The sequence below is a fragment of the Phycodurus eques genome, chromosome 8 (assembly GCF_024500275.1).
Source record: "Phycodurus eques isolate BA_2022a chromosome 8, UOR_Pequ_1.1, whole genome shotgun sequence".
Classification (NCBI taxonomy): domain Eukaryota; kingdom Metazoa; phylum Chordata; class Actinopteri; order Syngnathiformes; family Syngnathidae; genus Phycodurus; species Phycodurus eques.
Window position 1 is genome coordinate 28166256 of NC_084532.1, and position 24455 is coordinate 28190710.

General features: G+C 44.0%; 1 protein-coding gene across 2 annotated transcripts; it reads right to left on the reverse strand.

The window, feature by feature from the left end:
• Positions 1-1839: 1839 nt before the first annotated feature.
• colgalt2b (collagen beta(1-O)galactosyltransferase 2b) lies at positions 1840-23599 on the reverse strand. Of its 2 annotated transcripts, none has more exons than XM_061683430.1 (12): positions 23223-23599; positions 15145-15255; positions 13973-14090; positions 13536-13670; positions 13254-13458; positions 11854-11973; positions 10825-10898; positions 10598-10704; positions 10121-10253; positions 8824-8951; positions 7080-7286; positions 1840-4277 (listed from the first exon to the last, which is right to left on the reverse strand). In XM_061683430.1, the coding sequence occupies exons 1-12, from the start codon at positions 23462-23464 to the stop codon at positions 4004-4006; spliced, it is 1854 nt and encodes a 617-aa protein (XP_061539414.1). In that variant the 5' UTR covers positions 23465-23599; the 3' UTR covers positions 1840-4003. The 2 variants fall into 2 exon arrangements, with proteins under 2 accessions (XP_061539414.1, XP_061539415.1); XM_061683431.1 differs by lacking the exon at positions 23223-23599 and adding an exon at positions 22340-23204.
• Positions 23600-24455: the final 856 nt, after the last annotated feature.

Sequence of the window (24455 nt, forward strand, 5' to 3'; positions counted from 1 at the left end):
ATTTAAAAGTGTTTTGGGGTTGTAGCTTGTGGTATAGTTAAAATTTACCAGTGGTGGCCAGACTACGGCTTGGGGGCCATTTGAGGCCCACTGTCCATTTTTTTTTTTTTTTTTTTTTTTTAAGCGACACGCATCACAGACCAAAATAAACATTTGACACGGCCCGTGTCATTTGCCTGCATTGTACTACAGTACTTACTTTCTACACTGGGTGAAAAGACAGGAGAAGAGAAGAAGTTCATTCTCATCTCTCGCTTCCTTGTTTTCAACCAATCACACATCATTTGGTGAAATGTGATGCGCAGAAAGCTCCAGTTTTGTTTCAAAATGTGGACACGTGATTCTGCTGCTCCTCAGTGCAAAGGTGGATCTATTCTAGAAGGATCCAGAGCCACCGGCGACCACGAAATCCTGAAAAATCATTGACTTTTTGCTTTACTATTTAACGGTTTTTATTTATTCTTTAATACAGAGTATTTATAAAAAGAAAACTATTATTGCTTCACATAGCTTTACCTACACTGATGGGTTGTTTTAGTGTGTTAAATAATTTAAAAGATGTCAAATTATCCCTTGCTCCTTTTTGGACACCCCTGGTTTGAAATATTGAAAGATACAATTATAAACATTTTTTAGGAGGAGCGTCCATTAGTCGCTATTCGCAGCAGAACTTGGTTGGTGAGTTACTTAAGTACGTACATAGAAATTCATATGAATAAAATATTCACATTCGCCAACCTTACTCCAGGCTGGAGACGTGACTTTAAATGAAGGTTTTTCTCGCCATGGAGCCAAAATCCTCTTCTATTATTATAAATTGTATGTCTTCTTCTTCTTGTCATTTTCTTTTACTTGTTCTCGCGGGCTAAATCAAAAGCGCTGCTCACTTCCGGGTTCACATGACGTGCCTGTGACTTCAAGCTCTTGTTTTTGGCTTGGCGATTTAAAGGCATGTCCCTTGCCTTTGAACATAGGTTCTTTATTCAATGACTCGTAAATATGCTTATTATTTTGCTTATTATTTTTATGATCTTTTTTTTCTACTTCTCGAAGCGGCGGTCACTTCCGGGAACACCTGACGTAGCCGTGACGTGTTGTCTAGCGGTCCAATGAAAGTAGTAGGCTATTTAATTTAATTTGGTAAATTCAACGCTAATGTAAAACACATGAGTAAAATGACGAAATCATAAGAGTTGGTAAAGTTCTGTATGTACCGCTGACTTCTTCAGCACAAGTCAACACTGCCCTCTTCTGGTAGGAATAGGAAAGAAAGGGAAACATCTTTTTAATCATGGCCAGCAGATGGCAGCAGAACGCCGCACAGGGCTCTCAGGAGTCAGCGAATACGAAAAAAAAATCAATAATTACAATTACAGTGCCTTGATTTTATTTATTCGTTTAGTGACCGAGCTTGTAACTCAGTTTACTCGTATACAGAATAAATTTTCCTCAATAAAATAATTTACGGATAAAATTTTGTTATGCGTCGGTCTCCGGGTTTTATTTTCTGGTTTAATACATGTTTTTATAAAGAAAAAACAGCACTGAAACATAACAAAAGATAAGACAAATTACTGTTCCATGCATTAATTCATACCCAACAATCCATCCTCTTGATTTGGTAGCATTTCTCTTGGCTGCACAACTTCCGTATGTGTGTGTGTGTGTGTGTGTCTATATATATATATATATATATATATATATATATTTTTTTTTTTGTCCAATTAGATTTCAGCCCCAATGTGTTGCCACGTCAAACTATTCTGTCCAGGGCCTTCATCATCAGTAGTGCTGGCCTTAACCTGTTTCTTTAACCAAATCAGATTTCAAATTCGTCCTCACAGGGCCAAAGCGCTGGCCTTTGATGATGTCAACATTTTTCTGTCTTCCGATTGGTTGGTCATAGCAAAACTGTTCGACGAGCAAAATTCATTCATTCAGTCATACAATGTATAATTAGCATCTGTGGTGAGTATGAAGTATTTTATTACATTTAAAAAAAGGGTTTTGTCAGGTTATTAGATAAATCCGAATAATATTTATCTTGTCAGTTCGTTAAGACATAACATGGATTTTTTTTTTTTTTTTTTTTTGACCATTTCAAACAGGTCCCAGGTGTCTCAAACCAGCACAAGGCCCCGCTTTATCTCCAGATTTGCCCCGTCAGATCCTCTTCCAGACGGGAAGTGTAAACCAGCACGGGGTCCTCGTCCGTAATCACCTTCACCCCAACCTCAAATTCACTAGGGGGCTGCTGGTCCCCTTTCAAGTCGGAAAGCTTTTTATGGAGCGCGCTGACTGTCTGCAGCTCCTCGCCAGGAGGTTAATGAGAACAGTACTGCAGTAGCTTGTTTGTGCTGAGTGCGCAAATTAAAAAAAATAAATAAATAAAAAATATCCTTCACGTTGAGGACAGCTGGCTGACGTTGTCAGTTAATATGACATGAAAAACAAGCAAGACTTATTTGCTGTACTTGTGTGTAAGAAAAAGTTGTTTTAGGGCACATGCTAAAAAATGCAAATATTAAATTTGGAAGCAAAATATATTACTGTGTAAAAACATTTAAAAAAGAAAACAAATCATCATTTCCTCCTGAGGCGCGCTATGAATGCGCCCATGGGTGCACAAGAAGTGATTGACACCTCGTCAGTCATGCCCTCTGTCTCCGATTGGTTGCTTTTCCTCGGGCCGGGTGGTCTCTTGCAAATCCAATTAGAGGCACAAGATGGAACCGAAGAGGATTCCCCACACAACACACACACACACACACACACACACATCATTTTACTCATGTACTACTATCAGGTCATTCTGACAGTATTAACAAATATGACAAGAAAATGTTCATTTGCTTTTTGAAAACTGAAAACTCGCCTTTTATGTCTGCAAATTCTTTAAGGATGAGTGACAAGTTGTTTCATCGACAGCAAACATGTATTCAATCAGCCTGGACATGGAGAATAAAACAAAACAACCCCCCCCAAAAAAAAAAGCTTTTTGAGGACATACACGACATGTAAAATCTTCGCCCCGATGATGAATTGCAATGAGAGCTTTTGGCTGCGTGTCGGCTCTGCGAACAAGCAGGACCGGCCTGCTGCTTTTGGCAAGAAAAGGGCTGGGTTTTGCGTGGGGTCACGTGACCCTCGTAAATACGGCGCTTCCGCCATCCGTGTGCACAGCAGCTTGCAAATAATAATAATAATAATAATAATAATAATAACAATGACGCTGACACACACTTTGTTTCTTTTACAGACGAAGTTAACAGCTCTTTCAAACCGAGGCGGTCCTCGAGGAAACAGAAAATTTGAACGCCATATTTCCTCCAATAGTGGCCAGGGGCTTTTTATTGACTTAACTGCAGATGGGGGGGAATTCAATCGTTCACTGCCACCGACGAATATAGACAGTAACTACCTTTTTCGACGGGTAGGTGTGGGAGAGGGTCTCGCCGAGCTTGTCTGTTAAATTCGGGTTTACAAACCACTGCAATGGCTAAAATAGCCCCGCAGATGGCAGCATTCAGCCATCAGCACAGCTTTTGAGGAAAAGACAAAGATGAGGTGAAACTCCTGAGAACAGTTGATGGAGTTGTTTCGGGGGGCTGCTATCAAACACAAACAAAACAAAACAGAAGAAGAAGAATAACTAGAGATTGCAACTCCATGGAAAAAGGATTTAGGTGCTGCTGTTTTGGTTTGCAACAGAGTACAAATGGGCTCGACAGTTAAGTCTTTAATGTCCTTATTGTTACGACATTTTTTTCGTCTATTTGAGGTCGGCGTTCAGTTTTGTTGTCCTCAGTAGATCACGGCCGTGATTCGAGGAAACAGGGTAGTACAAAAGATATCGCCAAAGGAGGCACGGTGGGAATAAATTAAGGCACTTCCTCGTCTTGTCAACCCGCGTTCACGCGCATATACAGTATCTCCGCTTCAAGTGTCTTTTAAAAACCTTTCCAAAACACACAGCATGGTTAAAAAAAAACTCCCATCAAATTCAGAGTTCGTCTCGCGAGGCCCTGGCGGCGGGCGGCGGCGAGTCTCCCGTGACGCTGTTCTGGGCCACGGTTCGGATGCGGCCCTGCTGGGCGGTCTTGCGGGCGTGCTGCCGGTCCCAGTCGGTGGCCACGGCCTCGTCGTCCCAGATGGTGGAGGTCTCGGTGTCGCTGATGTAGCCCGGCTCGCCCGTGTAGTGCGTGGGGTAGATGAGCAGCGGCTCCACCGAGAAGGCCCGAAGGTCTCGCGCCTCGTAGTGAGACATGTACTCCGCGCTGTAGAGAACACAGCGGCTGTTGAACACAAAGGCTATCTGCGGACGTTCTTTGAGCTCTTCCGCCGTTAGCGTTCGAGCCGGCCGGGACCGGAAACGGAAGCGTTCTGTGCAGTCTCGACGTGTCAATTGAGACGCGCAGCTGTTGCGGCGGAGAAGAACCGGTCAATTTTCAAAATGAAACACATTGACACGCGAATTGTAATTCAACAGAAATGATATAAATTGTTCATTCTTTCTCTGCGGCCCTGTAAAAAAATGCCTCACGGCCCGACACCGGTCCGCGGACCGGTGGTTGGGGACCACTGCTTTACGCTTTGCAAAAAAAAAAGAAAGAAATGGGGATCGGGGGGCTGGTACAGATGAATGGCATTTCCATTCATCTCAATGCGGAAAAGATGACTTAAGATTCTAAAAAAAAACATTTGATGGACTTTGTCAAAAACAAGCGGAAGAATAATAACAACGAGAGACTGCAATGTGTTAATTGTAAGAATACTGCGTCGGTCACTTCTTGCAGACTGTGAAAAGTGTCTGCCTCATTTCGATTTCATTTCTGTAAACAATACCTTCAAGTACGTGTACAATTCCCGTTCCGTTCCCTACTGAGTTCATAAATGAACACGCACACGCACACGCATACACACGGTGTATTGACAGAGTAATCTATACAGGGAACACTGGACACACATCCCTGTGTATTTACGCAGTAACACACACACACACGCGCAGCATCCATCCCAACCCCGCCCCCACCTCCGGGCTATCAATGGGAATCCTGTCCCCTTCTCCGAGCAGCAGGAAGAGCCTTGGCGGCCCGCATTCCTCAAAGAGAGGCAGCGGAGGGGGAGGAGCGGCCGGGCCGACACAGGGCGAGCGGACAAAGTCCAGCGTTTGTTGAGGAAGGCGGAGAAAGAAAAAAATGAAGGGTGAGAAAGCTGCGCGGGCACGAGAGGTGCGATGGGCGCCGCCATCCAAGCAAGAGGAAACGGAGAGACCGAGGCGATGTACTCGATTACATCTGTACTCGGCATTTACAATATTACAAGTCCTGTAATCTTTCCCCCCCCTAAAATTGGTTCATTAAAATGTATGAATTTAGTTGGATGCATTTTTATCGATGTGGATTCTCATTCATTTGTCAATGGATTCATTGTAAATAATCTTAGTACAATAAAACAATACCAATAAATTTTTTTTTAAATGCATACTTTATTACCTAACTGGATAATAAATGTGATTTATTGCATTAAATAATAAATGAACACATTTAAAAATATGTTTCATGAAGTAATTGGGTTTCTTTCATGTAGCTATTTTTTTTCTTCATGTTATATTTATTAATTTGTATGTATTCATTGAAATATTCTAATTCATTTTGCGTAAATAATGAACCCCATATTTTTATAAAATAGAACTTTACAAGTACATTTTAAATAAATAACTGGTTGATTAATTACCATTGAATAGACATTTTGTAGATAATAAAATAAAATAATATTAGTCAAATAAGCCAATTGTATTTTAGAAAATAGATCAATAAATCCTTTTAAATCAAATACAATAGGCTGATTAATTCGTCATGAAATATTTTAAAACCTTTAATTTAATTATTATGATTTCTATTTTTTTTTAGCTTATTTACAATGACACGTCCCATCTGTCCGTTTTAAAACTTTAATTTGGCCCTTGAGCACAGAAGTTTGCCCACCCGCTGTACTAGACAAAATAGTCTGATAAAAAAAAAAAAAAAAAAAAAAAAAAAGCAGCATTGCGCGTCCTCTGTAAGGCAACGTGCGGCCTCAACAACAATCCAAGCACTCTTTTGTGACTGGATGAAGATGGGGGTCGAACAAAAAGAGGGATCGAAGAGGAGATAAAGTAGAAAACTGCACGCAAAGCGTCACAAAGGACATCGCCGTGTTTTTTTTTTTTTTTTTTGCATCACCTGTTGAAGCCTCACGTAAGAGTGTCGTGCACCTGCAAGCGTCTATTTGGAGACGTCAGTAAATATTTGCGTTTACCAAGCTTGTCTAAAAGAGTCTTCCCTGTTTGTGTTTGTGAACATAAACACAGACACACGTCTCCGTGCCATCTGTTTTCTGAATTGCACACAACATAGAAAGGTGAATGACTACATCAATATTTTCCTCCTATTTCCAATGATGCAATGCTAGCATGCTAACAGTTCTTATGCTAACAAGGGACAATGTAGAAAAAAATGACTAAACAAAGGTAGAGCGAAAAGCATTTTACATTGTGCCCTGCGGTCAGATCCTTTTTTAAAAGGAACAGCTCAATGCTAACAAGCTAACAGTTGGTTTGCTAACAGGTGTGCCTGTTTTCTGAAAGCTCTTTTGTGTAAGGTACGGTTCACGTTGGGCAAATGAAAAAAGAAAAACAACTCAAAACTGTTTAGTTTTTTTTTTTCATAGCGAAGGCCAGTTTCAACCAACACCTCCGATCTTGTCACATTGATTGGACTCCAGGTCGACTCACTCTGATGAGCTCTTGGAGAACTCAGTCGCCGAAGGCTTTGCATACTTTACCCTCGAAAGAACTTTCATCGATCGTGGGAAATGAATGGCAGTCACATTTTTTAAATATGAAAACCGGGTCAAAATTTAGACCCCAAAAACTTTCACAAACCTAATCATGCAAAAACTAGGGCATACAAAAAAAAAAAAGAAAAAATGGAGGTTCCACTGTATATACATTTTATGACTTTTTGTTTGGTGGTGATATTTTCAAATTTGAAATATGCGCCTTTGGCACAATCAAATAAAAAATACAATTGACTTACTTTGGGTGTTTGTTGAACATGACGGGCAGGAACTCATCGACGGGCAGCATCTTGGCGAAGGGTTTGGCGTCCAATAGCTTCGTGGCCCCCTGCAGCGACAACACGTAGCCCAGCGTCCAGTACGAATAGTCGGCCTCCACCAGGTTGTTCACGCCGTCCACCGAGCGCTCGGGCTGCTGCACTTGCATGCGCTTACGCCCCACGTAGCTGAGTTACACAGGACGGCCTCAGTCTCATCGTACAGCTTTAGTACCGTTGACCACCAAAAATTCCAAGATGTCAGACCCAAAACTGTTTTTCTTCTAACTTGAAATGTATTAATTCTAAGACCCAGAAATGTACTATAGTTGAACATAAAGTTGGGTATTGCGGATATTTTGGTACCAAGTGCATGTATCTATCGGTTATGGTTCTTGAGATTCATCACATAGGTACTTGCAGACTCCAGAAAACAATAAAAGAAATAATGAATTGAAATGAAAAAATATTGATTATTTGACATAAATATACTAAAGTTGGATATAAATATGGCTTCTGATACCAAAAGCATGACACCAAAAACTGTTTATGAGCCATAAATTTGAAAATATTGTTGTTGTTTTATATAAATGCAAATGTCTTAAAAGTCAAATATAAATATAGCTATTGCAGACATTTTGGTACTGAAAGCATGTGTGCCGCGATGATACTGTAGTTGTTGAGATACAGCATGTACATACCGTACCTCTGAAGGTCTCTGTGGGTTTATCAGTCATGATTTGGAAAATACTGATGTCCTGCTTCACAAATATACTGAAAGGGAATATTAATTTGGGTATTTGGTTATGTATGTATCTGTTACACTTCTGGATATATGACATGCCAAAGGAACTTTGTTTGAGCCCGCGAATTTCACATAATGTCAAAGAAGATCCTACCTATTGTTTTCTGAAAGCTCTTTTGTGGGAGGCGCGTATGGCACGTATGAAACAGTTCAGTTCCTCCAAAAATAAGACCACAAGAGTGTAGAATTAGGGTTTACCGTAATTTCTCATGTATAATTCAGCCCCGCCCCCCCAAAATTCTCAAAAGTCAATTGTGCGCATTATACATAGGTATAGGGGCAAATGGAGGGGAGGAGGGGGGAAATTATAAACGTATGTCGCCATCTAGAGGTTACAAAAAAGCTGTACACTTTCCTTCCAAAATGCCACCAACACCTAGAGTGTATGAGAAAGGTGTACACTTTCATTCTAATATGCCACCGCCACCTAGTGGTGATAAAAAAGGTGTAGTCTACACTTTCATTCCAATATAACAGGGGTACGTATGACTGCATATATGTACAGGTGTGCTCATAAGTTTACATACCCTAACCCTAGCCAAGTAAATAAAAAAGGTAATGTGCTCAAATAAAGGTGCTTAACTTCAGAATAATTCTTTGATACAAATTAACAAACTACAGATCATGTTTTGATCATATGGGTAGAAGCAAAATCATGCATTGTAAAAATGCATAAAACATAGGTAGAAGGTTTTTCCAGAATTTTGAGGTGAACTTTGGGGGTGCGTATTATACATGGGTGCGCACTATACACAAGAAATTACAGTAACTGGAACTATTTCACTGGTTGTTCCTATATTTGTGATTAGCTGCTCTCCTATATATATATATATATATATATATATATATATGTATATATACTAATTAATGAGTGAATGATTCCGAACACAGACTTTCGGTTGACGTGGTGTGTGTGCTTACATGAGGTCCCAGTCCAGCTGGGCTTTGTCCACGTCATCCAAGATGGCCTGCAGTCGCCGTTTGAAGCGGGGCTCGAACCTCACGTCGTCCTCTAGAACAAGAACTTTCTGAAGGCCCCGCTCCACCACCTGTGGCTCCAAAAGGATTGCTTGCTGAATGAATGGTCCAGGCACAGTGCCATGAAAAATGTATTGATCCTGATTTCTTAAATGTGTCAGATCATCAATCCAATTTTAATATCTCACATAGACTACCCAAGAAAATATAAAAGGGCATTTCTAAAGGATTTCATAGGTCAAGGGGGGAAAAAAATCCAAACCTATCAGGCCCTATCTGAAAAAGTATTTTCAATACAATACAATAATTGATATCAAGCGTTTGCGATCAGTGCCGGTGAGGCTTTGGCATCGCTGTAGATGAATTTTGGCCCATTCTTTTCCGCAGAATTGGTTTCACTCAATCATCTCTGAGGGTAGCTCTTAAACTGCCTGTTTAGGATCATCTGTCTGGATTTCAGAGGTGGACTTGCTGCTATGTTTTGGCTTGTTGTCCTGCTTATAACCCAAGAGAACTTGTTCGCCTGCGGGATTTTCTGGTAGACTACAGGATTCATTGTTTCATTCATCACAGTAAGTCGTCCAGGTCCTGAACAAGCCAGCAGCCCGAAACCATCACACCACCATCACCATTCCACCGTTTGACTGTCGGTATGTTGCTCTTTTAATCAAATGTTTTGTTTTTAAGTCAGACCTGACAACATATTCCACTTTTTGTCTTTTCGGTCCACAGAATATTTCTCCGAAAGTCTTGGGGATCATCAATATGTTTTTGGGCCAATGCGAGACGAGCCTTGGTGTTCTTTCTCTTCGGAAATGTTTTGATTATTATTGTTATATAGATGTCAGTCTGAAGAGTCGTCCTTGCACACTTGGAGTAATTTTGCGAAGCTGACCACTCCTGTGAAGCTTCACCACCGTTCCCAGTTTTCTCCAATTGTGGATGGCTAATGGCTCTGACCGGGGTCCGCTGGGGTCCCAAAGTCTTGGAAATGGCTTTACAACCTTTTCCAGCCTAATAGATTTCAATCACTTTGTCATTTGTTCGTTAGATCGTGGGGTGATGTGTTTCTTTTTTCTTTTCTTTTTTTTAGGTGGTGAGCAAGTGATTTCTTTATTCAAAAAATCTGACGGTAATCAGGTTTGTGTGTGGCCAGTGAAACTGAACACAGCTTTCCATATAAAACTGTGGTTAATCACAGTTAACAATTACAAATACGATCTCACAGGCTACTTCTCACCTGACTCCATATTGAGTGATGGCTAAGGAAGCAGCCGATCTCGCCTCTGGTCAGGACCCGGCCGGAGTACGGGTCCTTGTAGCCGGGCATCATTTCTATTCCCAGCGCCTGCAGCTGTGATGTATTTAGAGCTCTGAGAGGTTGAGAGAAGAAGTCACACTCAGTTAGCTTGTTCGAAAAACTGTTGCGTGTCGCAGCACGCAGCGCATGAAGCTCAGGGAGGGACGAAAGAGGGATTAGGACTTTCTCAGAAGGATTAAAGCAAGAGCAGTGGATCGGAAGTTGAGAGTGTTCGGATAAAAAGGCGAGACGAGAGACCGACTAGCACCGTTTCCACCGAGCACCGACGTCGACCGCTTATGTCAACATCTGAAATGCGGTTCACATACACAAGTCCATTGGCATACACGTCGTTATAATCGGGCCGTCCATTCAAATAAACCGCTCAAAGATTTTGAGATTCCGATCTTGACCTACTTGCCGTCCACTGCGGCCGAGAGCGTGGCGTGCAGGCCTAGCGCCGACATTGTTTTCAACATCCGGCTTCTTCTGTCCAGCCGGCGCTTCAGGTTTATCAGGAAGATCTAAAAAAAACAAACACGTTAACTACTGTATGTTATGAAGCAGGGGCGGGTGGGGGGGAGAGACAGGAAAACAAGTGATTTCAAAGGTCAAAAGTAGTCCGAATCCAAGCGGTAACTTACGTCATCTAAACCGATGGTGTCCTGCGGTGATGGTGGAGCGTACAGGTGCTCAGAGGGCTCGATATTGTGGTCGACTGTGGGGCGGAAAGAGAGAGACGACGTCAAACAGAATTTCAGGAAGAGGATAGTGCAGAGACCCAAATATGACAGGGTCACAGGTTTTGACATCTGTGGACACCAAATAGAGAAACAGTGACCACGCATTTCTCGTGGGAGTTGCGTTTTCAAACAGGACGGGAATAAATCATTTCACAGCCCTTCCCCGTCGTTTATGTGGCCTATCACCTGTGCAGAACTCAAACAAAAGGGTCGTCATCTTCGTTGGCAACTAAAACTACGTGGTTGCGCAAGTGTGCGCACCCTCTTATAACTGGGATCCTAATCGACCAATCCGATTCAAACTCACGTTAAATGAGGTTAGCACACACCTGCCACCATTTAAACCCGCATAAAGTTCAGCTGTTCCAGTAGGCTTTTCCTGACAATCTTTTGCTTTCTTTTAGTCACAAGAGGGCGTGCACTTGCGCAACCACAATATCTCAGTTGTTTATTTTTACTTCCCCTCTTGAATATTTATTTTTTAAATTGTGTTGTACAGGTTAAAGGTCACATTAACGACGGAAAAAGTTTTCATCAATCCATTCTCTGTACCGCTTATTCTCACGAGTGTCGCGGCTGTCCTCGAGCTGACTTTGGGGCAAGAGGTGGGGTACACCCTGACCTGGTTGCCAGCCAATCACAGGGCACGGAAAAAGTTTGGGAAATGTTCAATACATAACAAAAACCTGGCACTGGACAGAGGTGCGTGGATGTTTTTATATGCCATGTCTCGGGCGCTGTAGAAAAGCAAGAAGTGGGAGGACTGAGCAAAAAAAAAAAAAAAAAAAAAAAAAAAAAAAGGAAAAGAGACAAAGATGAAGTTGGCGGCTTGAGGCTGACAGGATGCAATCAGAGACGCCGGCGGAGGTCAAGAGGAACCGGCCGAGGAGGCACAGCGAGGCGTGACAAAGCGTGTGTGCGGGCACTCACTCAAGGCCTCCGTGATGGTGTGTATGAAACTCTCGCGCTCATCTTCGACATTCTGCTGCGGCTTGAGGGGGACGGGAAGGAAGCCGTAGTGCTCTCTGTTACACACGTGCAACTGAACGCCTGAAGGACACACGCACATCAATTTGGACTTTTCTCATTGTTTTTACTGTGAAAATGAAAATAAACCTCTTTAAGGTATCTCCCTGTGTGTCTTCAATATACTTTACATCAGCTCTTATTGAGACATTTATGTTTATAATGTAAAAGGTTACAGTATACGGGTCTTCTTTTTTACAAGGCCCAGGTTGAAATTTAGTTTAGTTTTGATATTTTTTTTTGTTTTCATTTGATTATGAATAAATATGTATTGAATTGTATAACATGCATATGAATTGTAATTTGTATTCGTTATTGTTTACGGAATGCAATTTCATTTCATTAAGAATCAAGATATTTTTAATCAGACTTGAATTCATATAATTTAAAAGTATTTTAGTTTGATTTGATTATTATTTACTAAGTATTCATTTTAATTTGATGTTAATTTAATTATTAATGAATATGTTTAGTTATTAATGGGACAGTATTTTATGTGAATAAACCTGAATATATTTACATGTATTTTATTTTAGTTCCCAGGAAATATTCATTAATATCTATGTATTCATTTCAAGAACTAATTCAATTATTTATGAATATATTATTTTATTAAAACTATTGAAATTTAAATACATTTCATTTGATCATTAACAGAGTTATTTAATTTAACTATAAAGAACGAATCAGTATTTAGTTTCCTTGAATGAAATTGAATATCAAATATTCAGTGAGCTCGCTATTTTTGTCTTTTTTGGATTGAATTTGTTTTTTTTTTGAATGGGCCGAGCACTTTAGTGTTTAAAGCACTTTGAAAGTGCGCCATTTTGAGGGGGCTTGTACAATTCCATGCCGCTACATTGGGGAGAATTTCGAGCTCCAACCCTGCGGCGACGCTGTGCCGCATGCAACGCGCAGGCCGCCACACACACGGCTGCAAAATGTGCAGCCGACGCTCTGGCAGACAAACGCAACACATTCTTGTCAAGCGTATGAAATGGAAATCTCCAAAGTTGTGTTTGCGCACGCACACACAAACAATCCGTACACGTGGGTTTGGTCATCCTGCTGCTTTCACTTATGCTACAAAGTCCTCTTTGTTAGTGTCCAAACATGCTGATTAGACAATGAGTGACCAAATAAAAAGCAGCTTACTTGCTTGCCAGTGTTGGGAAGCACTGGCACGTACAACTGTCTTAACCTCGACTTGAATACGGAATGTGAGCGCTTTTTCGAGCTTGACGTTAAATGCAATCGGCGGGCCGGCTCCGAACGCGCAAGTTTCCCGCGAGCTTCCGACTCACCCGCTTGCCGCGCGGAGAACGCGAAGGCCATGATGTCGTCGAAGGCCCAGCTGTAGTCGGGGTGAGGCGGGTAGAAGGCCAGATCCCGGCTGGCCTCCCGTCGCAGGTCCAGCAGGAACGTGCTGTGCACCATGGGAACCGGGAAGCAGCCGACGCGCTTCCACTCCCTGATTGGCTGGTAGTCCGGGGTTCTCTTGTAGTAGCCCTAAAGGAGAGCACGTTTGTTTGGTTTTTTTTGGTGGGGGTAGGAAGCGCATGGATGGATGGAGGTCCAGGTTGTACCTGTGGGGTCATGCCGCACCAGAAGTTGGAGTACAAGGAGCGGGACTCCAACATGGGGGCGGCCACGGTCAAGTTCTCAGCAATCAGCAGGTTGAGCGCACGAGGGTTGGTCAGGAGGTTGTCACTGTCTACGAACTACAACGCATAAACACGGAGAAACGGGAATAAACCCGGAATTTCCAAAACTGAAGTGAGCGAGAGTATAGTCGGGGAAAATGTATATTTTGGCATGATACTGACAAAAACAATTGGATTTATTCCAAGTCATTGTATTGACTTACAAGTGGCCCAACTTACAAGTTTTTCAAGTTAGGAGCTTTGAGTGACGTGCAAAAAAACAATTGTGCTGGTTTTGGGGGGGGATGGAACACATGAATGGAATTTCAATTCAATTCAATGGAGAATATTGATTTGATATCCAAACGTCTTCCTCTTACCAATATGAAGTCGGCCCATCGCTGCCTGGCGGCCTTGAGCGCCGCCTGCCTCAGCTTCATCACGTGGTTGAACCGGGACGCGGGCCAGTGCTTGGGACCCCACTCGTCTGTGTAGGACCTTCGCAGAGCGTCGCCGATTAGTGGGGGGGGGGGGGGGGGGGGGGGCGCGTTGGGTTGGAAGAGATTACCAGCACTTCAATTCATTTCAATTGAGTTATGCGCTCGGTCAAGGTGCCGCTGCGCCGTACTTCCTTGACACCGATTCCTATTTAGACAAGGCTTTGGCGGCATCGTGTGGCATCTCGGGAAGTTTTGTAAAGAGTGCAAAAAAAAAAAAAAATCAATGCATGCAAAAAGGTGAGTTTTTCCACGACGAGCGGACAATATGTTGAAGGGGAAGAAAAACCTCGGGCGTGAATGTGAATTAGCAAATACTGAACGGTGAATATGTGGGGGATTACGGTAAATCAGTGATTCTCAAAGTGTGCTACGCAGGGTCCCTCTAGTGGTACGCGAGTAGCACAAGAATCCCTGGCTGACTACAGTTCAGTTGTATTTAACGTTGCAGTTCAAAAAACGAGCGCTTACTCGTCTCTGTTTGTTTCCAAACATTTGGACTCAATTCGATGTGCGTTACATTTCAACTGAATAATTATTTAGGTACAGTTTTTACAGTTTTTCTTTTCTTATATCGTCAGCCTAATAGCATAATTGCCCAAGTCCTTTTTAACTTATTGTTACCAAATCCATAAAAACAAAAAATTTTTTTTAAATAATGGATTCACTCAAGATGTTTTTTTTCTTCTTCTTCTTCTTCTTCTTCTCCAAATATGTTCAAATATGAATTGGGCAACTAACAATTATTATTATTATTTTTGTGTGTGTGCATAATGTTGCAGTGGCTTACTATAGTATTAAATATACATTTAGGGAATAAAACCAATTTTCTTATGAGCACTTAAGTCTACTATGCTACTGTATTTTTATGTTGGCCATGATTGTGATACTTGGAGAATTAAGTCTCTCTCTTTTTTTTTTTTAGGTGGTACTAACTAGGTAGGTAGGTACTGTGGGTGGTCTAAAAGGTTTGAGAAGCACTGCGTGTTATTAAGCAATCATTTTTTTGAAGCAACGAAGCGAAAGTGGATGATTTTGCGGGCATCGCAACTGACCTGGGCTCCTCCATGGGCCTCCACTCCACGTAATGGTAGACGCGCTGGGCATTCTTCAGCCATTCTCGCAACACGGCCGTGGTGTTGTCCACGTTGTGGTCGCTCGCGGCCCTGCAACGACACGCTGACAGCTGAGGACTCGCTTTGTGGGCAAAGGACATGGCGCCGCTCCTTTTGGTTGTGCGCCCGTCGGCCACTCGGGGGCAGTATAATACAGACACAGAGACGCACACGAAGACGAGTTTCACAGCGGACTTTTTTTTTTTTTGCAAAGGATAAACAATATATGCCTGTGAGTATTGTTATATTGTCTGCATTCGAACAGCTCGCCGCGACGTTTAAATCTGGCCTTTGTTGTTCACTCCCGCTTTTTCGTAAATGAAACATCTTGTTTCTGTTTGGGCAAATCTTTTTTCTGACAGAATAAACAAGGAAGCAATCTTGTCTTTGTGGGTTATTATTACAAGGGGGGGGGGGGGGGGGGGGGGCAAAAAAAAGGATTGCAAAGAGAGGAAAAGGCACAAATGGTCACGAGTTGTCACCGCTTAGTGAAGAGCGAGCAAAGGAACGCCGTCGTCATATGGAAGCGCGAGAGACAGAGAAGAAAAGGAAAGAAAACAATGATCTTTGTCCAGCTGCACTCAAATTGCTCTTTGGCGGAATGGGTACAAAAACAGCTGGTAGTCACAACAAGGCCGGAACAATAAAACATGTGAAGGTTAGATCAAACTAATCCAAGTCATGTTTGGTAAATATGAAAGCTACATTCTCCAACTCAGTCCCGACGTAGTCGCTTTGATTTTGGGATTGTTCACTTGAGGAAAAGATGGGTTTCCCCTTTTTGGCTGTTTTGCTTCATCTTTTCATTGAATCCTCTTTTTGTTTTTGTAATCATTATTTCTGCATAAAGCATTATGGATTTGCTTTGTGTACTGTATGAATGGTTACAGCATATACAAATAAACCTTGCCTTGTCTTGCCCGGTGTACTAGTATATATATGTGTGTGTGTGCGTCATTGGCGTGTTTGGGTATTCACGCTCAAACAGGTACCGACAAGCACGTGCGTATCAGTCGCACGAAAAGGCAGCCGCCGCATAATGACTATTTTTTATCGTATTTAACGGTATGCCAGGCAAAGCGGGGAACACGCTGTCCTGTCGTAATGAGTCGACGCAAGCCCGTATTTAAGCGCTTCTTCAACTGCTAAACCGCACATCAGCGAGACACGCAGACGCGCTGCGACAAGCCGCGGCGTGGCACATTGCGGCTTCAGGAAAATCAAATATAGCTTCCCAAAACTGTATTTAAGCAATTAAAAGGCAAACTTCACTTTTGTACGGTGCTGACTGGTTTCTTCTCGCTAATGCCCGTGTAAAGTGTCAAACGTTGCAACTTGCCCACGTTTTGCAACCTCCGTCAATACACTGCATGGAAAAAAAAGTCAGTGCAACTGTGATGCGGGCGCAGTCCAAGATAGACTTTGGGAGAGAGTTCCATTAGAAAGCAGTGGAAAAGTCCACCAAAATAAATGTGTGCTGACCCGTGTTTATGTGTGTGCACACTTCCAGGTAAGAGCGAGCCTGTCATTTGCTAATAGACGTGTTACTCTGCAGCAAATGACAGCCGGCCGTGGCGTCCGACAGCTGCTTCACGTGCACATTATTGACTTGTTAGCGCCTGCGTGTGTAATTTGCTGATAAGTCGTAAAGAAGAAAAAAAAAAAAAAAAAAAAAAAAAAAGGCATGCGCACAAATTGCATGTGTCAGGCTTTCAGTGTATGTATCTGTGTGCGTGTGGAGCAACTACGGAAGCCTCAAAGGACCCCAAAAGTTGCAAAGTGGAATTGGCGGCCATCCGTGCGTGTCGAATGCGAACGTTGTTGTTTTCATCTCGGACAGTAATGTCTTTGGTGAAGCAGCGTGTGGCATTTTGCCCAAGGTTGTTGTTGTTTTTTTGCAGTCACTGTCAAAGCGGCCGATCGCTCTATATTTTTCAATGAGGTTGTTATGTGACTTTGGTGTGAAGCTTTTTTTTTGTTTTTCCCGTGCCCCTCCGAGCACACGCTGTGACTTTCCACGATGACTAACGCTGTTACATCCCCTCGTTGCTTTTTTTTTGTTGTTTTTTTTTTTTTTTGCTTCTGGAATGAAGCATCACTGTAAAATGTCAAACGCAAATATCACACGCCCATGGCCGCAGTTTAATCGCACGTGTATATGAAATATGCCCTGACAAAAACAACAAAAAAAACGATATCAAATGTACTCTACACAGCAGAGATATTGATTATTGAATGTATTCATGTCTGCAGATCGCTACAGATGTATTTTGCTCGTTGAAGTCGGCTGCAACAAGTTTTGCTCCTACCGGCCAATCGGAGGACGGGAAAATGCTAACGTCATCGGGGGGAAGGGGGGGGGGGGGGGGGCGTGAAGATCAAATTAACGAAACAGTCCCATTTGCTTATTATTATATTGTATGTGATACCTGTAAATTCTGAGAATGCAAGCCACAACAACAACAACAACAACTACAGAGTAAACTACTACAACTACAGTAAGTAATAGAATCAATTCAAACAATCTTCCATCAACGTAGTGGAAGCAGTGCAGCCGAAAGAAACGCCCCGAAAAGAAGAGACTCGACTGTTTTGAACAGATTTGTACGAGTATTAATATGATAGTAACGCTGTGCCGCTCCCTCCCCGTCACACGTGATTTCCCCTCAACCTCGTTTGAAAGATTAACAGTAAACCGCAGCCTCATTAGTCTGCTCCCCGAAGGTGTTTTAGTTTGACTTTCCTATTTCGCCTTTGCCGTCTTCGTTCGTAACGACCATCTGGGCAGCACGTGTCCACAGGCCTCGTAACCTTTCTTTTTTTTGGATTGGCGGTTGATAATCGAGCGGTGGGCGTGGTTTCAGCACATCCAGCGGACACGCCCACAGCGTCTGACAGTGGAGAGAACGCCTTTGATTTTCTTTATTCTTTTAAATTTGGCAGGGTTGTCGGCGCGTCGAATGCACAATGTGCATTTTCACGTCACAGGGACTTAAATGACCGCGCTGGCTCGTCGATGTCGTTTCCCGTGAAACCTCGGCGCGCCATTGCGAACGCGCTCGCTATTTGAACGTCTTTCCCGCGAAGGCCGAGAAGAAAAAGAGCGACAAATTCCTCATGGCTCTCAGCGTCAACAAAAAGTGGACTCGCGCTCGAGTGTGACATTTAGGAGTCATATTCAAGGTTATTCAGAGGCTTGCCCCGAACTCCACTGAAGTGCCCCGTGAAAAGATGGGATACTGCGAGAAACACGCCGCATTGAAGGCATCAGTCGCCACGAAACAGACAAACTAACAACAGCAATGGAGGAGACCGTGGAGCTTTTGCATTTAGTTCTCGCGTGAGGTTCCTGGTCACATTTGATCTGGAGAACGAGGGCTGCTGCGGCCAAGTGGAGACTGCGGCGTACAATATTGCAGCGTTTAGCACGAAGGCATCATTACAGGGAAAGCTAATATTGGCAATTATTTCTTCGGGATATGCAGATATTGGCAACGGCAAGGAAACATTCGATTCTAGAGGAGAATGAGGGCAGCTTCAGCAAAGCGGAGACTGTGGAGTGTATTCCAGTGAAGCCCCTCTATTCACGTCGAGACATGCATGCGGTCGCACCTATGGACTGCTCTGTGTGTGCAAAAGTAGCAGTCGATTGAAGAATTCCAATTCCTGTAATATTGATGTTAATTGCCGTTAGCCCATCTATGGCTTTTTGCACTACCTGTTAGCATTACGCGAGAGGACTTTCCTTCGGCGAAATGATATGGTTTGGTTGAATAATAAATGAAGAAAAATCTGCCCGAGCGACCAACCTTCTTAGCAACGTGCCTTCCTTCCCCAGAAACATCTATACTCATTTACATTCGCCCATCTATGGCGTTTTCAATTACATGCGCGCATTAAGCTAAGAGAATTTTGTCAGATGGTCGGCTTTAGTGTTGAAATATACAATGTTTAATTCGCTTCTGTTTTATGTGTTGAGTTTTACGGGAAACTTCGAGCGGGAGCGACACGCAAAAAGCAAACAAACGGGCAAGGGAGGAACCCAAAACGAAGCACCCAGACGCTACCGCATGGGTTGAAAATGATGACGATGCTTCCCTAACGAGAAGTGAAGCTTCTCGTTAGGGAAGAAAAACAAAAAGCGGAGCCGCAAAGCTGTGTTCCCTCCTGCAGGGTAGCGAAAGAAGAGAGAGACACAAGCAGACCGCTTGTCATCCAGCTCTGGGATGGGCTCAACAATTGTCTTTTGTTTACTCCGCGGCTGTGCAATGAACGCCACTAACTCTTTCCCACGAACACTTTGTCCTCAGGGGGCTGCGGATGATTAGGCCGCGAGGTCGGCGAGTTTGGCAAAGGAAAACCGCCTTTGAGCCGCGTCGTAATTTCAAATGATACCTCGCGTTGCCGCTAGCCTGCGGGAAAGACATGGAAACACAAGCAAGGTGTTGCCATGATGAGGAACCATAAGTTTAGCCTTCCTGTTGCGTTGGGTTGTGGGTCAAAGTGACGCACATAAGGATATAAAAAAATGTATATTTCCAAAATGACAATGGAAAGTGAAGGCCAGGAGAATCCATTTAATACCAATTTTAATATGATTATATATTGGAGAATGTAAATCAATTAAAATGATCTGTTTTAAAAAAATATATATTCATCCCAAAATAACTCAAATGGAAACAGTCCAGTCCGGAAAATACGCTGCCGGATTACGTGGTGGTTAGCCACGATATTCAAATAGTAGTTGTTTGCAATAAACTTGAATATTGTAGCCGCTATTCAGTCCAGCTCTGGAAAAACAATTAAGACACACAAAACAAAAACAAAAACAAAAAGAAAAAAACACGACATTTTCGGTATTTTGACCATTTTTCATTTCCTGCAAATAATTGCTCTCGATCAGTGATTGTCAAACTCTTGACACCAACTGCCACCAAAACTGCCCATTGTCCAAGTTAAATACAACTGAACTCGACTCAACAAATATACTGTGCTGCGTTGTTTTTTTTAAAAGACGAAAAAAGAAAAAGTTCAAGCCACTGCATGATGCAGAGTTTGAGAACGAATTCCGTGATTCCGTCACGTACCACGAGAGGGATCGCGTGGAACACGAGTGCTCCACATACCACACTTTGAGAATCCCTCCTCTAAATAACAACGTTTGTATTTGGAATTTGGGACTTATGTTATCAGCAGTTTTCGGTGTCAAATAAAAAATGTTCATTTTCACTCAAACATATACTGGACTGTACCTAGTCAGAGAACCTCTTGTGTTATTGTGTCAACTGAGTCATGTCAGGAAAAGCCTACTAGAACATCCGAATTTGATTCAGAGTTAATAAGTGGCACCTTAAATAGTTGCAGGTGTGTGCTGACTCCCATTGAACACGAGTTTGAATGTGACTGGTTAATTCTAAATACTGCCGCATCGCCGTTTACGAGAGGGTGTGCACACTTGTGCAACCATATCATCCTAGTTGATTTTTCTTTTTACTTCTCACAGTAAAAGACTGATTTTTTATTGCTTTTTTCAATTGATTTTGAGTACAGATTCTTTGTCTTGAAATGATTTTTTTCCCCATCTCTTTTTTTTTATATATGATCAAAAAATGGCATTTGAACATGGGTGTGTAGACTTTTTAAATCCACTGGAGGTAGGTAGTAAGGTAAGTAGGAAAGAAGGTTGGAAAGGAAGGTTGGTGGTTGCTTCGAGGAACTTCTGGTCCACCATCCGGCGTCTCAGGAGGGGGAAGCAGTGCACCAGCAACACTGCGTATAGTGGGCCTGGGGCGCTGCCGACCTCGACTCGGGACGTTGTGAGCCGGTGGGGAGAACACTTCGAAGACCTCCTCAATTCCGCCGACGCGCCTTCCCATGAGGGAGCGGAGTCTGGGTTCTCTCCTATCTCTGGGGTCGATGTCACCGAGGTGGTTCAAAAGCTCCTCGGTGGCAAGGCCCCGGGGGCGGATGAGATTCTCCCGGAGTTCCTAAAGGTTCTGGATCTTGTAGGGCTGTCCTGGTTGACACGCCTCTGCAACATCGCGTGGACATAGGGGTCCGTGCCTCTGGATTGGCCGACTGGGGTGGTGGTCCAACTACAGGGGGATCACACTCCTCGGCCTCACTGGTAAGGTCTATTCAGGGGCGCCGGAGAGGAGGGTCCGTCGGGAAGTCGAATCAGATTCGGGTGCAGCAGTGTGGTTTTCGTCCTGGCCGTGGAACAGCGGACCAGCTCTACACCCTCGGCAGGGTCCTCGAGGGTGAATGGGAGTTCGCCCAACCAGTCTACATGTGTTTTGTGGACTTGGAGAAGGCGTTCGACCGTGTCCCTCATGGAGTCCTGTGGGGGGTGCTTCGGGAGTATGGGGTACCGAACCCCCTGATACGGGCTGTTCGGTCCCTGTACGACCGGAGTCAGAGTTTGGTCGGTCCGCATATCCGCCAGTAAGCCGGACTCGTTCCCGGTGAGGGTCGGACTCCGCCAAGGCTGCCCTTTGTCGCCGATTCTGTTCATAACTTTTCTGGACAAAATTTCAAGGCGTAGAGGGGGTCAGGTCTGGTCTGGTGGCCTCAGTATTGCATCTCTGCTTTTTGCGGCCGAAATGAGTTTCCTCCGCAGGGTGTCCGGGCTCTCCCTCAGAGATAGGGTGAGAAGCTCGGTCATCCGGGAGGGGCTCAGCGTGGAGCCGCTGCTCCTCCGCGTCGAGAGGAGCCAGATGAGGTGGCTGGGGCATCTTATTCGGATGCCTCCCCGGTGAGGTCTTCCGGGCACGTCCCACCGGGAGGACACCCCTGGGAGTACCCGGGACCCGCCGGAGAGACTACATCTTTCGGCTGGCCCGGAACGCCTCGGGATCCCCCCCGGAAGAGCCGGAAGAAGCGGCTGGGGAGAGGGAAGTCTGGGCGTCCCTGCTAAAGCTACTGCCCCCGCGACCCGACCTCAGATAAGCGGTAGAAAATGGGTGTATGGATGGAAAAGTCTGCTAGCGTTAAGCTAATAAATAACGCAAAAGGCCATAGACGGGCTCGCAGATATTAGCATGGATGTCACAGTAATATAAACGCTAAAAGAATTGCTACATTAACACAAATGAAGCAGCAACACATACAAACAGAGCCACACGACAATACTCACAGGCATATGTTCTCTCTTGGATCTGTGGGAACAACAAATATTACTGGATCTTAGTAGGGCACCTTCTCAGCCTCTTCTTCTCGCTGTGAATTAGTAAACCGAAGGCACTGTGTCATTCCCGCCAGCGTTCTTGACGGCCCACTGAGAGCTTTTCTCAGCGCCGCCGCCGCTTTTCATGTCGACGTCTCAGCCCGAACACGGACGGGAAAACGCGCACGAAGATGGCTTCGCCGCCTGCAGTGGGCGATAAAGAGCCGTGACCAGCCAACTTCTTCACTGTACGACTATTCGGGTTGGACTTGACGCCTCCGTCCGTCGTGCGACTTTTGAAAAAAAATGTTAATTCAAATTTCAAATTTCCCCCCCCCAAAAAAAAAAACAAAAAAACATTGAATTGAAACAAAATTCCCCAAAATATATTTTAAAAATATATATATTTTTAAATTCTAATTTAAAAAAAGAAAAATCCCCCCCCCCCTCCCCCAAATATACATTAAAAAATGGAGACTTTTTGTGCGTTCCAAACAAAGTTGAGTTGAGGCTTAATCGACCAAATTGTCACCCACCAATGAAACCGTGAATATGCTCATCACTTCTTTCCCATTCGGTCGTGCAGGTGTGCCTAATCAGGTGACCTCCCCCTCGCTCCCAAGCGAGCTCGTCCACATTTTTGGACACGCGTGACTTCCTCCCACTACTAATCCTGCTGTCAAAGCAATTTAATGTCTCCTTTCAAAAGCGTGTTTGTCGATCCTTTTAGATTGTCTTTTCAAAACGCACTCATGAGAGTTTACCTGCTGCTTCGAATGGCTGCTTGCCGCAGGCGCACTTTTGTCAAATAATAATCATAATCACGAATAATAATCCAAAGTGTTGTTCTGACCAGATGGCGATGCGCTCCTTGGGGTAGTCGAGCCTCTCGATGCAGCCCAGGTGGTGAGCGAGGCTGTGCGCCGCGTTCCGAGCCGCGATGGCGATCAGGACCTTGGGTCGGAGCAAGGCCGACTCCTCCGGCGCGGCGGCGGCGCTCGTCTCGTCGGCCTCCGCCAGCAGCGTCACCGGCTCGGAGCCCACGCCGGCCCGCAGAGCGCACAGCGCGGCCAACAGCAGCAGAGGCGCCCGCATCTCGTCGTCGGCTTTGCTGGTTGTGCTGCTGCAGCTGCTGGACTGGACTGGACTGGACCCGTCCGGACTCACCGCCGAGGAGTGTGTGAGTGAGTGAGTGAGTGAGTGAGTGAGTGAGTGAGTGAGTGAGAGGCGGGGAAGGCTGAGAGAGACTCCTGTCACACCTTGCAGACGCTCAGCAACTTTGGAGGCATACTGACCCCCGCATGTTCGCGGTTTGGCATCCGCTGATTCATCTCTCTGAAGACTTGCTTAAAATATATTTTTTTTTTAATTAAAAAAAATATATATATATATATATATATATATATGTTATTGTTTCCCAATGCTCTGTTTAATGGCGTTTTCTTGTGGGATTTTTTTTAAATGTTTTTTTTTTTTCATGGCGCTTAAAATGAGTATCAATTATTTGCAGATTTTCGCTATTCGCAGTCAGTCCCTACTCCCCGCGGAGCGTGGTGGTCCATTGGTATTATTTTCGAACGATTGCCCACGCACAAGGGGCGTGGTCAGCAGGTGGAGGTGGCCGCCGCTTGGCTCCGCCCCTCTGTACAGTATATTTATTACCGCTCCAAATGAATCGGTGCTAAATCGAGTTCAATCGTGAGTGCGGCAAAATAAATAAACAAACGCAGAGTCAAACATTTCGTATTCCAAACGAATAAACACAAATCAAAGAATGACGTACGATGGCAAGATGCTGCCTTTAATTCCTTTGTTTTATGGCCGCTGTTTTGACTTACTGCACATGTGCTCACTTGAACAGTAGCTTCCAAATCCTGTAGTTTATCGTAAATCACAGGCGCACGTCGCCGTCCCCCCCCCCCCCGAAACGATAATCTCAGCAGATCGAGGCGTCCGATTTGCCGTGCCCCGAGAGCTGCATGCATGTTCACGACTGCGAACGTAGCAGATCCATTGCAAAAGGTTATGCAAGATTATTCACCGCATCCTAGCAGATGATTGACAAACGCTAACTAGCAGCTAAGCT